Consider the following 15,729-nt stretch of genomic DNA (forward strand, 5'->3'; position numbering starts at 1 on the left):
CAAAGTATTAGGGAAACATCTGTTCATGTCTCATCTGAAATACAAAACACCAGAGTTTAGTATCTGAAATCACTCAGCTGTAGCCCAGTTGAGGTGGCTATATGCTGTACACAGACATTCCATTTTCAAATGGATTAAATATCACAATTTTGGATGATATTAACTAAAGTTTGACATGAGTGAAAGAAGCACCTTGGAGCAGTGTGTTGCAAACAAGCACACAGTCTCCCTAGTCTTGGCAAATTTTAATGAGGAAAATCCATCCTTTGCTTTAGATACCCTCCCATGGATCATACCCAGTGAGCACTGTATGACCACTGATGCATCACACTTCCAAAATTTTGCCTGCTTTGAAAAAGACACTGAATTTAAGCTTGGCATTTTCAGTTCTTGAAGGACAGTTGTTTTATTCTCCCCCTTCCCCACTCCCTCTGGATTTGTGATAGCACAGCTGCCAGCCCAGATGTGAAGCACCTAAGGTCTGAGTCTAGCGTTAGATGTATGGGGCTGTGTTGTGCCATTTGCCCACAGTTGAGTGTGAAGATGCATGGTTCTTAAAGGATCTCCCACAGGCCCTACATGCTTGCCTCATCTCTCAGTGCAGGGACTGTGTTTATTGATGGTCTTTGTAGGAGGTGTACTGGGGTGGTAATAGGAAAGAGACAGGGACAGGGTCAACTCATGATCATTTCTACATATAGCAAATTTAAATAATATGTTAATTATATGTTATTGTGTATGAATCTGAAAATTCTGGCCAATTAATGAATACTTTGTGACACAATCTCTTCTGCTATTTTTCTCTTACAAATACTTCAACTTTACTATGGATGGTGCAAATGCTGCAAATTATTATGCACTTCCTTAACTTTACTACCCTGAATAGTCCCACTGACTTCTACTCCTGCTAATAAAGTTAATCGTGTGCATAAGTGTTTGCATCATTCGCACTTTGAATATTAACTGGAATAAAAACTTGCTTGGACTGTGTTAACTTTCTGTGAAAATATTCTAGTGAATGAATTTACTTGTTAGAATGTTTGAGGAAACAGCTAAATTGAATTTAATATTCAGGAAAATGAATAGTGGACTTATAAAAAAGAATATTTACACCAGAAATCTCATTTTAGGTGATCTCATCTATTCAGGAAATAGAAACCAGACCATAAACTGTAGTGCCCCAAATTGTATTTATTTGTCTGAACTAAACTATCTGATACAGCTTGAATGTCAAACACTGAGTACAGTGAACATTTTGTAAATAGTCTATAGAGCAAGAATTATTCAAAGAAATCTGGGAAATTTTCAATAAAAATTATATTTGAGAAAATTAAAAGCTACAGATGGACAATTCATGCACAATAGAATAAATTATGTGCTATAAATTCTCTCTGTGCTAATATTAGACTGTGGTAAAATATTTTACAGTGCATTTGTGTTAAAGTTAATGTATATTATTCACAAATTTAACATTCACATGCATTTCTGATTAAAGGTGCTGCATGAAATCCCACAATTAGCAACCCGTTCTTTTATTCAAAAGAACTCTGTATACCCTTGGTTACAGAATATATACTATAAACAGATGCTAAATAAATTCCAAGAAAATAATTGGTTGCTTGTAAGTTTCTTAGGTTTTAACAAAACATAATTGAACTTTTAATTACTTGGTTCATTGCCTTTCTAACAATCTATAACTAATGCCAGATTATGTTAAAAGCAAAGAAAAAATAAAAGCACTACTGGAAAAGTATTCATTGACATGATTTACATAACAAGCATTACAGAGCGGAACAGATGCAGACCTGGCAACAGTACAGGAGGGACAGATGCAGATCTGGCAGCAGTGGAGATACTCTTTTTTTAGGGCACTGATCATGCAAATAGATGCATGGGTACAAACACTTATGCTCGTATGAAGTCCCATTCTAATCAATGACACTCTGCAAAGATCTGGTCTGTAGCAGTACATCTCTTTCCAAGTTTGGATCCTCAAACAGCATCTATTCCAACTATGCACTTGCAAAGTGCTGTTATGTGCCTAAATCACCCATTAGCAAATATACCTGCATTCCAGCATTACATACTTCCTTTTTGTCTGTTCCAACCCTAAAAAACTCCACAGGCAAGAAATGCAGGGTGAAACTAAAGAGGGATACAGTTGATAGTCTTTTTGTGCAAAGAAAAAATTGTGATAACTTTGAAATAGATGACTGTAGTGATTGATCACTTTGTAGACGGAAATTCTAATAGGAATCTTATTACCATCATCATCGATCAACTGTGTGTTTCTCTACCTGATCAGCATGCTATTACTAACTTTCATTATTGTTCTATTCAGTTAATCTCAGTTTCTGTAGTTCACTTAGTAATTGCAGCTCAAATATAATATTCTATTTGTGTCCACTTCACCTATCAAAACAGCCATATTTTATTTGGTTTAGCAAAATTATGACATAGGGGAAGGTCCACCCCATATTATATTTCACTAAAGGATGTTGGTAGTGAGTAAGTAGTGGTATACAAAGCTCTACTTCAGGGTATGGTCATCCCTGCCTAGGTGAGCCTTGGGTCTGACTGGTCCTAGTAACTAATAGATGATAAAGACTCCTGCTCAGGATAATGAGGTAAGGCCAACAATGGACCCTGTGGACAATGGTCAAGTTCCCAATGGTGCTGAAGGTGGATAGGTCACAACTTTAGGTGTGTGGACTGCATAGGGCAGCAGAAAAACTAGATCTTTGTAAAGGTCATCCATACCCTCAGGAAACAACAGCATCTGGCAAAAGAACTTCTGGGAAAGGGGTGGAGTATCCCACAAAATAGAACCCCTGTATGTGTCCCCAGTCCTAAGGAGGCAGAGTGGAATGAAGGGGCAACCAGTCATGACAGACTGCAACAATAGCTCCAGGTTTAAAGCCCCTGCTGTAACCAACTCCAGCTGGAGGGGTATGTTTTGCATGTGTAGGATGGGTGTGACTCAAACCCCACTTAAAGAAAGCACAGCCCTGATGACCCCAGCTTCCTGGGAGTCCAAATCTCACCTTCATGGTATGTTCTGTGTTGCCCCATGGAACGTGCTACCATTGAAAAGCACTGCGTACAAGACTTCTCTTGCCAAAGAACTCATCTATTACAAGATTGTCATTGGCAGCATCACAGCAAACTGTCTGCCACAAAACAATCAAGTTGCTATGGAAAGAGCAACCTTTCTCCACTCCAGTGGTCTACACCAAGCTCAGGCTGTGGCACTCGTTGTCGTCATCATCAGTCCCAAATCCTGAGTATAAAGTGGTTTGTCTTTGAGCAAAAAATGCCACAATCTCAAAAAGACTCCAGGGTCTCAAGTTGGGCACACAGAAAATACAATTAGAGGAACATACAATTAGTGACCACCTCTGAAAAGTTTGGTTTAAGTGACTTGCCCAGCATCACACAGGAGCTCTGTGGCAGAGGCAGGGATAGAATCCAAGTCTTGAGGGCAGCATTAATCTGCGTTAACTATGAGATTGTTCTTTCTCTTCCTACAGTCCCCTGCCTCATTCATTACACACCTTCCAACCTCTGCAACAAAGGAAGCAGGCGCCCTATAGACAACCATCTCCCTCCCTAGTCCGATTTGTAGAAGTGCGGAGCACTCATAGCTGCAATTGAGTCAGTGGGAACTGTGCTTTGAATGTATAAAATGGCACGTACTCTGAAAAATCACGTCCTAGGTGTCTCAAAGTGGACACCCCAAATTAGTGGAAACTTTTTGACTTCTCTGTGCCTCAGTTCCCCATCTATAAAACGAGGATAACTATATCCCCATCTCAAAAGGGGATTCTGAAAACAAATTAACGTTAGTGAAGAACTCAGATGCTACAGTTGTAAGCATCATAGAAAAGCCTATGCGGAAAGCAATAATTCTGCCTTCAGAGCAGGGTTTGAATAGTATGCAGTAAATAAGGCCCAGAGCCACAAACTGAACAACAGGAGAAAACAGAATATTGACTAGCTGTTCATTAAGGGACTAGTGTTGGGATACATAAGGGTTAAGTAGAGAGCTGGGAGATCGCTGGTGTGCTGGTGTAGTATTAGGGAGTAGAGTCACAGGCAGTCACGGTCATCGCTTGATAGATAAGTGTCATCCCTCACCCTCCCTTTCAGCTTATTGGAGATAAATAAATGTTGCAGCTGCATAAGGAATGGATGTCTAATGGATACCTTTGTGTAAAGAAGTGTTATCTCCCCCTCCCTCCCCTGAGAACTGCTCATGGCCCCTTCCTCCCTCCTCTGAGAACTGCTGATTAACGGAACTTGTTGCAACAGTCACTGCAAAGAAATGTATTTTCAAGGTAAAAATGTGTGTATAATATGCGTGATCCTGTAATCAGTCAATAGGGGTGGGTATAATCATAGTATGGGTGTTTCTATTACTTAATAAGGGTTTTTGGGGTGTTGTAGCAGATGTAGGCGTTTACATACTAACTTAAATAAAAAGAGTGTGATGTAACCAATCCAGTGCTTACTCGACAGTTGTGTTGAGGGGAACAAGCCCCGCAACAAAGAAGCCCGTCTACTCAATCTGCCTCTGAGTCAGCCTGCTCATTTCACTAACAACTACCATCCATCCTGTACACTGACTGAGAGAGGGGTCCTGTGGAAAACAATATTATGTGATCATGTAATTAAAGGCTGCCGAATTAAGGTTGCACAGGCAATGTTTATTCACACAGTACCTAATTTCTGAGTTCTTCACTTTGTAGCCTTAATTCTTTTAACATAGATATTGTGTGTTTAAAAGATATATAGTTTTAACTAGTTAAGGATACATCAGGTATGTGGGCTAGATTCTGGGGTCTGTTAAGGCCATTATGTAGCTCTTGTAATAGTTAATCTCCATCAAGTCTCTCTAGGGCAGTGATTCCCAAACTTGTTCCGCCGCTTGTGCAGGGAAAGCCCCTGGTGGGCCGGGCTGGTTTGTTTACCTGCCGCGTCCGCAGGTTTGGTCGATTGCAGCTCCCAGTAGCCGCAGTTCGCTGCTCCAGGCCAATGAGACCTGCTGGAAGCAGAGGCCAGTACGTCCCTCGGCCCGTGCCACTTCCAGCAGCTCCCATTGGCCTAGAGCAGCGAACCGCAGCCACTGGGAGCCGTGATCTGCCGCGTCCGCAGGTTCAGCCGGTAAACAAACCGGCCCGGCCCGCCAGGGGCTTTCCCTGCACAAGCAGCAGAACAAGTTTGGGAACCACTGATCTAGGGTAAAGGGAGGGAGGGGGCATTCAAGTGTGGGAAGTGGAGAGGCCACTACACCCAGTCTTTCCCTAGCACCAGTCAGCTGTTTACTTCTGTGCTGAGGCCAGGCTGCTCAGGGTCAGGGAGCCACTACTGCCTCCCTGCGAGTCCCATTCTGTCCAAATGCAGCTTGAACAGAGTAGAGAATTAAGGTCATGAAGATATTTCATCATGCTGTAAAAACATCTAATCTTCAAAACTCCCATCATGTTCCTTGAAAAGGGACAAAAAACTTACCCTCTAAGTTCCCTCTATGATGTGCAGCTGCGCAGCAGACTATCAAGGGTTGCACAGACTGGGACAGGCGTCTCTCCCTCAGCCCCGGCCCCGGAGCTGCCTCAGCCAGGAGAGGCACCTGTCCCCTTGGCCCCAGCCCCGGAGTTGCTGCAGCCAGGGAAAGGTGCTCTCCCCACTACAGCCTTGGTGCAGCCTGCACCTTAAACCTCTCATCCCCGGTCCCACCCTAGAGCCCTCCTCAGCCAGAGCCTTCACCACCCACACCCCAGCCCTCTGGTCCTGAGCCCCCTCCCACACCCCAAATCCTTCATCACCGGCCCCACCCCAGAGACCGTGCCCCCAGCCAGAGCCCTCATATTAGCATTTAACTTCTTCATTAGATAGGTATAGTTCTACAAAGTTTAAATGTCTGATTGTCAGCAATAATTACTGTGTATTATCTTTATATATATATATACACACACTCTTCTATATGGTGGAAGCAATTCAAAAAGGTGTTCTATTTTTTTACTATGAGGTAAGATGATATAGTGAGGTTTTGGCTGTGCAGAGCTACTTGCAGATGTTGGGCCTTAATTACCACAAAAGGGAAATATATATTCTATTTGATTGCATCCACACTAGTGTATCAGATGTCTGTTTAAGAAGAATGCTACATTTCTGTGATGTGTGTAATGTGGATACCTGTAAATATCTGGGTAGTAAAAGACACTAAAAGAATAGCTAAGGCATCCAAAAAATATTAGGAAAGTAACCACATAAATGAGTAGCATCTTCTAGAAAGGTAAGAAAAGGCAATAGCCATTAAAAAAAAAAATCTCCCCCCATATCACCACCCTCCAGAAAAACAAAACAAATGAGAGAGTCTTATGTTATTTTCCAGCAAACTTGCTGCCAGACTTAACATATGAAATGTCACACTTCATTGTTTCCATGACATGAGCAGCATTTCAACTAACTTGTCACTGTTCATTCTGAGTAGGCCTTTCCACAGCTCTGACTCATTCCTGTTTCGAATCACATTATGCAGAGACTTGGGGTAGTGGTTAAATAAATCGATACAAACGTCAGAAAACCTGATTCTCTCTTAAGAGTAGTCACTAATGGTTATTGGCTAGTCATTTAAGAAGACTTTGTTTAAATCTAATTTAAATTGTATAGATAACTGTAAATACCACAAAATAATCCGGATGCCCTTGCACTGGAGTGATTGCTTTCACCTGTGTCAGTTCTGAAGCAAGCATTGCTGCTAAGTAGCGCTGGAAAAGCCATAATTTGTGAGAGTGTATTTTACAAAATATTTCTTCCTTTACTGCAAGGCCAGTTCATGCCATTTCTTTTCATTTGTTATCATCATTAGGTGACCAGTTTTAAGGAAAAACCTGTATGAGGATAAAACACATTTACATGCTGTTTTGATGTTTCTTTGAACATTTTTTTAATAGAAGCAAAACGTTTTATGGTTGAATAAATGTACCTGTTCCATACAAATAAAAACAGCATAGACTGTAATATAAAAGAAGGTGTTTACTTCTCTGTAGGAAAAGAAAAAATCATAAAAAATCCTACTGCTAAAGAAAAGAATAATAAAAATAAACCTAGTGGACTGTAACTATGAAATGAGTTACAAATATATATTGTATTCCCTGGGACAAGCAACTTTTACTGCAACAGTGTCTCTAAATTCTATTTAACTGTTTGCTTGTGTTTTTTCTTATTTGCTGTAGGTATGTGTGTTCACACATACATATACTGCTACACAGTCTAGAAAATATACAGTGACATCTGTACAACTCTAGGTCGGTAACTTCATGTCTTAAGAGTTCATTTCAAAGTATCCCTCAGCGTAAGGACCAGATTGTCAGTTGGTGTAAATTGGTATAGCTGAAGTTGTGGTTGATGACACTGTGCTGATTTACACCAGCTGAGGATCTGGCCCATTGAGTACAATTCTGTCCCAGTTATTTTAGAAGATGACTACTTTTAAACAATTGATATTGTTGGTCCCTTATGCAGTCAAAAGGTTGTCATCCATTTTGGGATGCAGGCACACTGATACCTTCCCATAGCCCGGTATCTGGAGGTTGCAGCTCCACTCAGTAGGTTTTGGTTTCTCTTTTTCATTTCATGTATGCATCTTAAAAATGGTGGTTGAAGATGAGAGATCTTTGCTTCTTTGCAAAGAACACCACAGTCATTTAGGTACCACTTCAGAAAAGCGCGTAAGTACAGACATGTTCCCCTATCTCTCTCATTACAGCTGATTGAATACTCTTGTTAGAATCCTTATTTGATTAAATTGCCATTTTTTCATTGAATAATTTATTTGAAGCATCCATTTTTTCTTGCATTCAGCTAGTTTGCACTTTTTGCTCTCTCTGATATATAATTCTACAGGTATACATCAAAAAGAGTCACACCAAAAAAGTTGCACTGCTTGCAAAGTACAATTTTGCATCCTTACATCTCAGGCCTTCACTAGATATATTTACCATGCTAAAAATGTTTGTTCCCTCCCTTTTGCCCATACACACAAGTCCTACATTTCAACACCAGCCATGGCATCGATATTTTGAGGTTAATGAATGATTAAGTCTCAGTTATCCTTGCCTCAGTCATTGACTGTTGGTGTTGAGGCATCTCACTAGCACAGATGGTGGGCTGTCACCTCATTTAGTTTTCCATCTGAATGTCCCCTGACTTGCTACATAACCAGGCCCCTTCACAGTAATTCCATCATGGCCATGACCACCACAGTAGGTCTCTCCAGAAAAGTCCTCCTCCTCAGCTCACATTTCATTTAGGGAACCAACTTTGGTATGCCAGTTGAAAGTACTAGTCTGATGAACCACAGCTGGCTTGTAAAACTAATGTTTATAAGCAGTGAACCTGATCCTTAGTTCACAGTGCTTGTAGAGAAGACAGTGGGGCATTCGTGGAAGCTAAGATGCATTTTTAGGGAGATAGCATTTTATGTTGCCCAAGTCTAATAGTTGGCATCTTTACCAACAACAAAAGTCAATAACCAACTTTTGCATTAAGTTTGAGCTAATGTTTGGGTTGTAGGGCACTGACACATCAAGTGCTGATGTTAAGAGGGCCATCTTGAATGGTGAAAACCTCATGAAATCAGCTGTTTATGCAATGCATTTAAACAGAATAGAAAAATAAGCTACCTCTTGTTTTGAATACCACTCAGAACCAAAACCTAGAGCCAAATTCAGATCGCAGTGTTTCAATTTGATTCCCTTCCTAGGCAAAATATTTGAAAGCCTTCAAATTTGAGGTTTTAGTTAATTCAGATGCTATATTGGCTCCTCTCTTATTCATATGAAAACTGAGAAACAGGCACTTAATTCTGTAATACAACAGAAATTGTGTTAACCTAAACATTTAAACTAGAGGAGAAAATGAAGGTCAATAACACAAGTAGCAATACATTCTCTGAGTTATGCCTCGGCACTACAATCTGACAGTGTGGCTGTGTTTTTGATATCCCAGCAAATGCAAAGTATATTTTTGTCTCTGATCTTTCCATTGCTGATAAATTTTAATGACATATTTCAGTTCTATACTTTGTCACTAAGGCAATATTTATTGGGACTTCTATCTCTCAGCTAGGCTTAAAATATTTTAAATACTGTAGATAAACTACTTTTTCTGTAAAACAAATCTATCAAACTGCTATGAACATGAAATGGAAAAGATTTGGGTAGCAATTTTGAAGATATTCTCTTGCAACAGATAAATTATGCATTAGATACAGTTTGCATTACAGGATGTTGCTTGCTGTGGATTACACTTTTATTTCACTAAGGGCGAAATTCACCCTTTGCACAGGCCCTCTGTGATGTAAAGCCTCGCTGGCTAATTGCACAGTTAAGTGCTTTCTATGAATGGGATATTTCTTCTACCTGTGCACCTTGTCACATTCCTGAATTGTGAGCTGTCTGGTTGAGAGACTGTATTACTTTCTGTTTGCCTACCACAATGAGGCCTTGACCCTTGATTGGCACTACTGCAATATAAATAAAAATGACCATAACATAACATTGCTTGTTATTCATATTTGATGCAGTTCTCTTTGATCTTTTGTACCCAAATAAACTCCATATTATAAGAATAGATGGCAAGAATATAGGCCCTGATCCCATAAAAACTTCTACACATACTTAGCTTTATGCATTGGGAACGATCCTATTGAAGTAAAAAATCAGAATATTAAAAAAAAAAAATAGACGGATGGTTTCAAGCCATCTCCCACAATGAAAAGTGATTATTATAAATGCTTTGAATTAAACTGATCAGGATATACAAAATCTCAATCCATGTCCTACTTTTCAAATACCACTCAAATCCTTAAGAAAGGCCAAAATAGTCAAAACTCACTAAACAGATTGGCCATTGGCTGAAACTTGTCAAAATGCAGAAAAATATGTAAAATAAATATGTTAACTACCATATTGAAAGTGTTGCCATCATGACATTACAAACCTATTAATTTTTTTCTTTGTAATCTGGTCAATAAAATGAACTAAAAGTGGTTCCATATTCTACACTTATTCATGAGTCCAGTTTTTGTTGTTTTATTTCCCTTTTTGCAATGTGTCAGAGTCACTCAAAGACAGGAGAAAACAGACTGTAATATTGGGAAGTGGTGAAATTGAATGTCTAATACCTGAAGTAAGCATTCTGAAAAATAAGTGTTTTTATTATCTAACTTCTATTAGTTATTGTAATTTTGGGTCTAAACAGTAACCAAAGTAGTTCAAAAATTTGCAGACAGAATTGTGATATTTAAGTTGACATTGTCCCTTTAACTATAAACCCAGTATTATGCTGACATTGTAGAAGACAACAGGCAACAAGGCAGTCCCTGCACCAGAGACAGATGCTGAAAGGTGAGAATCACAGATATATTTCAGAGGAAGTTTTCTTAAATTAGGGAAAAACAAGTTATCTGTTGCGTGACAGATAAGGCAATTTCCTGCAATATCCTTGAAAATCTTATTGAATTAATATTAAGCAATTTTGGCGACCATTGTATTACATGCAAATGTTATCTATTGGTTCTGGATGATCAAAGGACTATACTGAACAAAGTGGCAGACAAGAATGATCTTTTGGCATAATACATGTGAAGTGGAATTCCTGGGAAATATCTAGGGGAAGGTGAATACAAATTCATCCCCTCAGTTATGAAAAAACCCAATCCTTTGAAGTTACACCCTGTAGAGAGGACAATTGGCTGATGATCACCTGTTCCCAGAATCTGAAGATCAAAGGCCCAAGCTGAATGAAAGGAAAGACTGAACTATTTGTAGTGTTCTGGTTCTGAACGAAGGATGTTATGAACTTGTAACCACAGGAATACTCCTTTGTGGGATTCAAAAGGCTGACTCCTACCAAAGACCATTGCTGGAGGCGGAGGGTGGTCTTCAGTAAGCTTATTAGTGTGTGAAAGTTCTTTTATTGCTTTTATTATGTTTTCTCTGTAATGCTTTCACTTTAAGTGCTTGCTTAAAAGATCTGTCTGGTAACTCATAATTGCAGACAATTACGTTGTTCATAGCCTTAGAAGAGGAAGGCTAAGTGCAGACACTGGCCTGTTTAGGCAATCTGGCTTGTTGGGGATATCACAGAGTAGCAGGGAACTGTGCAGACAGGAAAAACCTCAGTCAGGAGGGGGAGAGATGTGATTCTTCACTCAAGATAGGTGATGAATGAGGAGCTGGGAGCATATATTGGGAGCCCTTGGTGCACCACAAGGGGGAAATACAGCTGCAGTTGCCCTGAATTGTGACATATCTCAGCCTGCTAATATTTACCCCACTTATATTTTGGGTGGGCCTCACAGAAGTATGTCTCTCAGAGGACTAGAATCAGGTGAGGTACATAGCTATAGTCTCCTGCCAAAAAGAGATTTTAATTCTTTCCCTGAGAGGCAGAGTAATTAGAACCTAATTATCATATTAGTGAACATCTTATTAGAGCATAATTATCATATTAGCTGCTAACATATTAGGTTTTAGATTCAGTGCAAGAAAATCACTTTAATTAATGATGAGCCTGAACCAAAACTCTGGGTCTGATCAATCCTGAATTCTGGGGGTGCTCAGCTCTCAACATGCCCCATTGGCCTTCGATGCAGGTGAGAAGAAAAATGGAAACGTCAAGGGTATAGTTTGCACATCCAATTCAGATCCTGACAAGAAAATCATTCAGCAGGGAAAATGCTGCAAATAAGAATAAAAGTGTAAAATCTTAGGGTCATGACTCTTAAATATTTTACTTTCCAACTTTCCCCTGCTTAAGTACAACACTTTCCCCCTTTAAATACTATTTCTATATTCTGTGAATTGAACCCAATTGGTTTTGTCACCGAAAAAGCAAAACACCATGTCTGATATTCTGCTATAACTAAAACAGCCCCTCATGTGCCTTGTTAAATATTGTTGCTTATTTACATTAATGTAAATTCCCACTAGACTGTATTTACAACATGAATATTCCAATGCATTTCCAGTTCAGATTCAGAACCACTCACTTTTTTACACACATTAATGAAATGTTATGAATGTTAATGTTAGAGTAATAATTGTATAGCTCTAAAATAGAAAATATTCAAAAGATATTCTGTTTGAAGTGTTGTTGTAGCCCAGGATATTAGCAAGCCAAGCTGGGTAAGGTGATATCTTTTATTGGACCAACTTCTGTTGGTGAAAGAGACAAGCTTTCAAGCTAGACAGCACTCTTCTGTTGTTTAGTCCTTTGATATTTAGAGAAAATATCTAGCAACAGCTTCCAAAAAAGCTTTGAATTGTATAATTATCTTCCTTATTATTTATGGTGTTTAGTAAAGTACATTTGATGCATTTCTTCAGAGAAACATGTCTTTTTTTAAATTTCTTGGGCTTACATGTCATGTTTGCATATGTCACACTCAGCTGCATAAGTCACATTATATTACATTTCGTAATGTAACCTGCTGTGTTAGTGGTGCAACTTAAGTAATGGGTGAGTGCAAGAAATCTGAATAGATGTCTTTTTCAATCTTCTTTTAATTATAAATCTGCTCACTTTGGTAACAGCAGCTGCTGCTAACATTTCTGCTGGTGAAATAGAAGAAAATTCTCTCTTTTGTGTGAATTCTTTTTTATCCAGAGTAATAACAAGCTTTTCCCCACACTCATATATCTTTACTCACCAGTGCCAGAGAATAACTAGTGGTATTTAATAATTCTGTACACTTTCTGTGCGTTTCTTGGGATATAAACTGCAAATACATTATATATGTATCAAATATAATGCATCTCTTTAGTGTTCATGAGACGGACCATAATGACAGCCCTGACACTGAAGTTATCTAACCCAAACAACTGGTACAGTGTGGTCCATGGCAGTGCAAATCTTTCCTGTATTGTCTGACTAATATTCCTCACTCTCTACCTAGATGACCAATTTAACCTTAGACTCCTTTGCTGTGCATGCCAAGTGGTTTTTTATGGCATAAGCCAAATATAGGCCACTGATCAGCAATTATATGATACCTCTTGCTCATTACTGATCTGGATGGGTTTGAAATTGAAAAAATGACATAGGAGAGAGAAGTGCTATATGCCATTTCTAATCTTCTGCACAATTTAGGCTTCCTTGGGCACTGACATTGGATTATGGCAAGTGAAAATTTACGGTATGGACATTCCCCAAGCATGTGCAGTGTCATCAATAGCAAAGAGATTAAAAGCTTTTGGGCTTAAACTGAATAAATTGTGGAGGCTGTTTCCTTTGCCTTTAACTTTATAAAGCTAATGTTCAGAGGCAGTGTCATCCAATTTGTAGGGAACTGGACTGGGAATCAGGTATCCTGGGTTCTCATCTAGGCTTTTCTGCTAAGTCACTGTGTGACCTTGGGCAAGTCACTTCACCTCTGTGTGCCTGTTTCACATCCCCAACCGTTGTCTGTTCAGATAGTAAGCTCTTCAGGCCAGGAGCTGTCTCTTATATGTGTTAATACAGTGTCTTGCACAACAAGGATCTGGCCTCATTTGGGGCCTCTAAGTGCTACTGTGATATAAATAATTAAGAATATCCTATTTTTATGCCATATTCACCAAGGGAAACCACTCCTTAAAGATATGCACATTGTCAAATATCAGACAATTGCTTTATATAGTGTTAGCAAATGAGGAGTGCTCAGCTCAGCTGTAAAATCTGTGGTGAAATACAAAGCATCCAAACACCAGCGTGCAGATACATTTTATATATTCAGCTGGTTAACTCCATTATACCATTTGGTACGCAAGACTACTTTCTGACCTTACAGAGAAATGCTGTAGTTTAGGAATTAAGCTAAATCAAAGAGTTGTTCTTAATGGCCCATAGAGTTTAAATGTTACACAATCAAAATATTTCTTTAATATATATGGTTTTACCAAGTGCAATTTCTGTAATTCACATTTGTTAAATTTTCAGATGTGCATTAAATACATTATTTTGCTTGGACCTTTAGTATAATAGGAGTGGAGGAAACTGAATGGCACTCTACTTCGGAATGCTAGTAGGAAATGCTCTTTGAGGACTATTGCTCAAAGTAAACTGGACAGAAAAACATCTTTAGGCAAGAAACCTGGATAAAGGTCACCAACCTTTTTATGCAATTGCCAATTTTAAGTGACGTCAAAATGTGTACCCAAATATCTTGAATAGAGTGCTATTCAACCTTCCTTTGCAATACCATCTTTGTTTAAAAAAAGCCCAAAACCTATTTTTTGTTCTTCCCTTGAGCTGTCACTTTTTTGCTGTGTACAAACAATGTTCCATTCTCCATCTGGTCTGACTATGGAAAGAAACAAATCACTGCCAGACATCAGAGGGATGAATCCTCGAAATAAAGAAACAATTATAGCAACTTCCTGCACACCAGGGTTGTAAAAAACTGTTTTATTAATCCAAAGAATTATGGCTCGTGGTAATATAATTTTAAATTGTTCTTTTAATTTAGAAGGATTATTTTAATAAAAGAAAAAAAAGATATTTTAGCACAAATATAGTTGCTTTTGGATCTTTTTCATTTGGCACTTCTTTTGAGATGTAAACAATACTCTGGTATTCTTATTTTCTTATGTTTTCTTTAAAATATAAGCTCTTGAGAAAACACAATTGTTTCAGGATACGTCAGTGTTTAGTTACCAGCAAGCTTGTGAAAAGCACAGTAGTTACCCTGTGTAAGTGTTGCTGTCACTTAAATTGTGATTCTCATCATAGAGGCATTTGCATACTGCATGAGTAAGAACCTGTGATATTTTGTTGGTGCAGTAGCTTGCAGTATATCTTCAAAGTAATCCCAGGAAGGGCCTTCCTTGGAATGCAAGGATGCAGCAGGCAAGCTTAAAGCAGCGTAAAGCAGCTTTTAACAACTTGTGCAAATTAGATAGAGAGATGTCATTGGAGGTATAAGAACTGCTCTTCAGAAGTTGATGGTAGTTGCTTAACCATGCTATTCTTGGGTGAGATCTTGCAACTGGATCCATGGGGACAGACTCCTGCACAGTAATGGAGGCCAATGTCTTCAGCAGGGCATGGTGCAGATACAGAGGACCAATATACATATTGAGTTCCGGGATATGGATAGTTACAGGATAATGGATTTCCTGTGTGTGGAAATGGGTGCAGATGGGCTACCACTGATTCTCTGCACGGAAATGAATTTCACTCCCAAAGCTGAGCCATAGTGTTACTGAAGGTACTTACCATAGTAAGAAAGTTCATCTTAAGAATGGAATAAACTTTCCATGGTATGCATTATAGTAATTTGAGGCTATTGTAATATAGATTATTGTTTCTGGATGGATTTTTTATTGCTACAAATTATTCACTTACAAAATAATTTTCATTACATCTCTGTAGTATAGCATAAAAAGTTACATGTAAGAATTTATTGACTTTCCATTGACTTATGTCAGAGCAGGAGTAGGCTCTATCAGGTCATCTAATTTAAAGGTGGAGTTACTTTAAATCAAGCCATCTGCTATATAGATTTACCAAGTTTCTTAGCTACAGATTGATTTCTATTTTAATGGCCTGATTCTCGTTTCCAGTAAGTCATCTATACCTTGTCAAAGCAATGAAAAAGGACCTTCATGTAAATGAGAATCTGGCCCCATTTCTTTAGCTTTCCTCTCTGCTTCCTTTAGCACATGACTTTACAATTATGAA

The 15,729-nt window shown here is 38.8% G+C and overlaps 1 protein-coding gene across 8 annotated transcripts in view; it reads left to right on the forward strand.

Annotated features, from left to right (window-relative positions):
- The window catches only part of GRIK2 (glutamate ionotropic receptor kainate type subunit 2), a 603,576-nt gene that overhangs the window by 161,751 nt on the left and 426,096 nt on the right, over nucleotides 1-15,729 (forward strand). The window contains exon 1 of one of the 8 annotated variants that reach the window (XM_043542706.1): nucleotides 14,396-14,482. The exons of the other annotated variants lie outside the window; for them this stretch is intronic. Within the exon in view, the coding sequence (XP_043398641.1) occupies nucleotides 14,473-14,482 (10 nt within the window). The 5' untranslated portion in view covers nucleotides 14,396-14,472. Of the gene's footprint in view, nucleotides 1-14,395; nucleotides 14,483-15,729 lie in introns of those variants that run through there. 8 annotated transcript variants of the gene reach the window in all.

This window comes from Chelonia mydas, chromosome 3 (assembly GCF_015237465.2).
Source record: "Chelonia mydas isolate rCheMyd1 chromosome 3, rCheMyd1.pri.v2, whole genome shotgun sequence".
Lineage (NCBI taxonomy): Eukaryota > Metazoa > Chordata > Testudines > Cheloniidae > Chelonia > Chelonia mydas.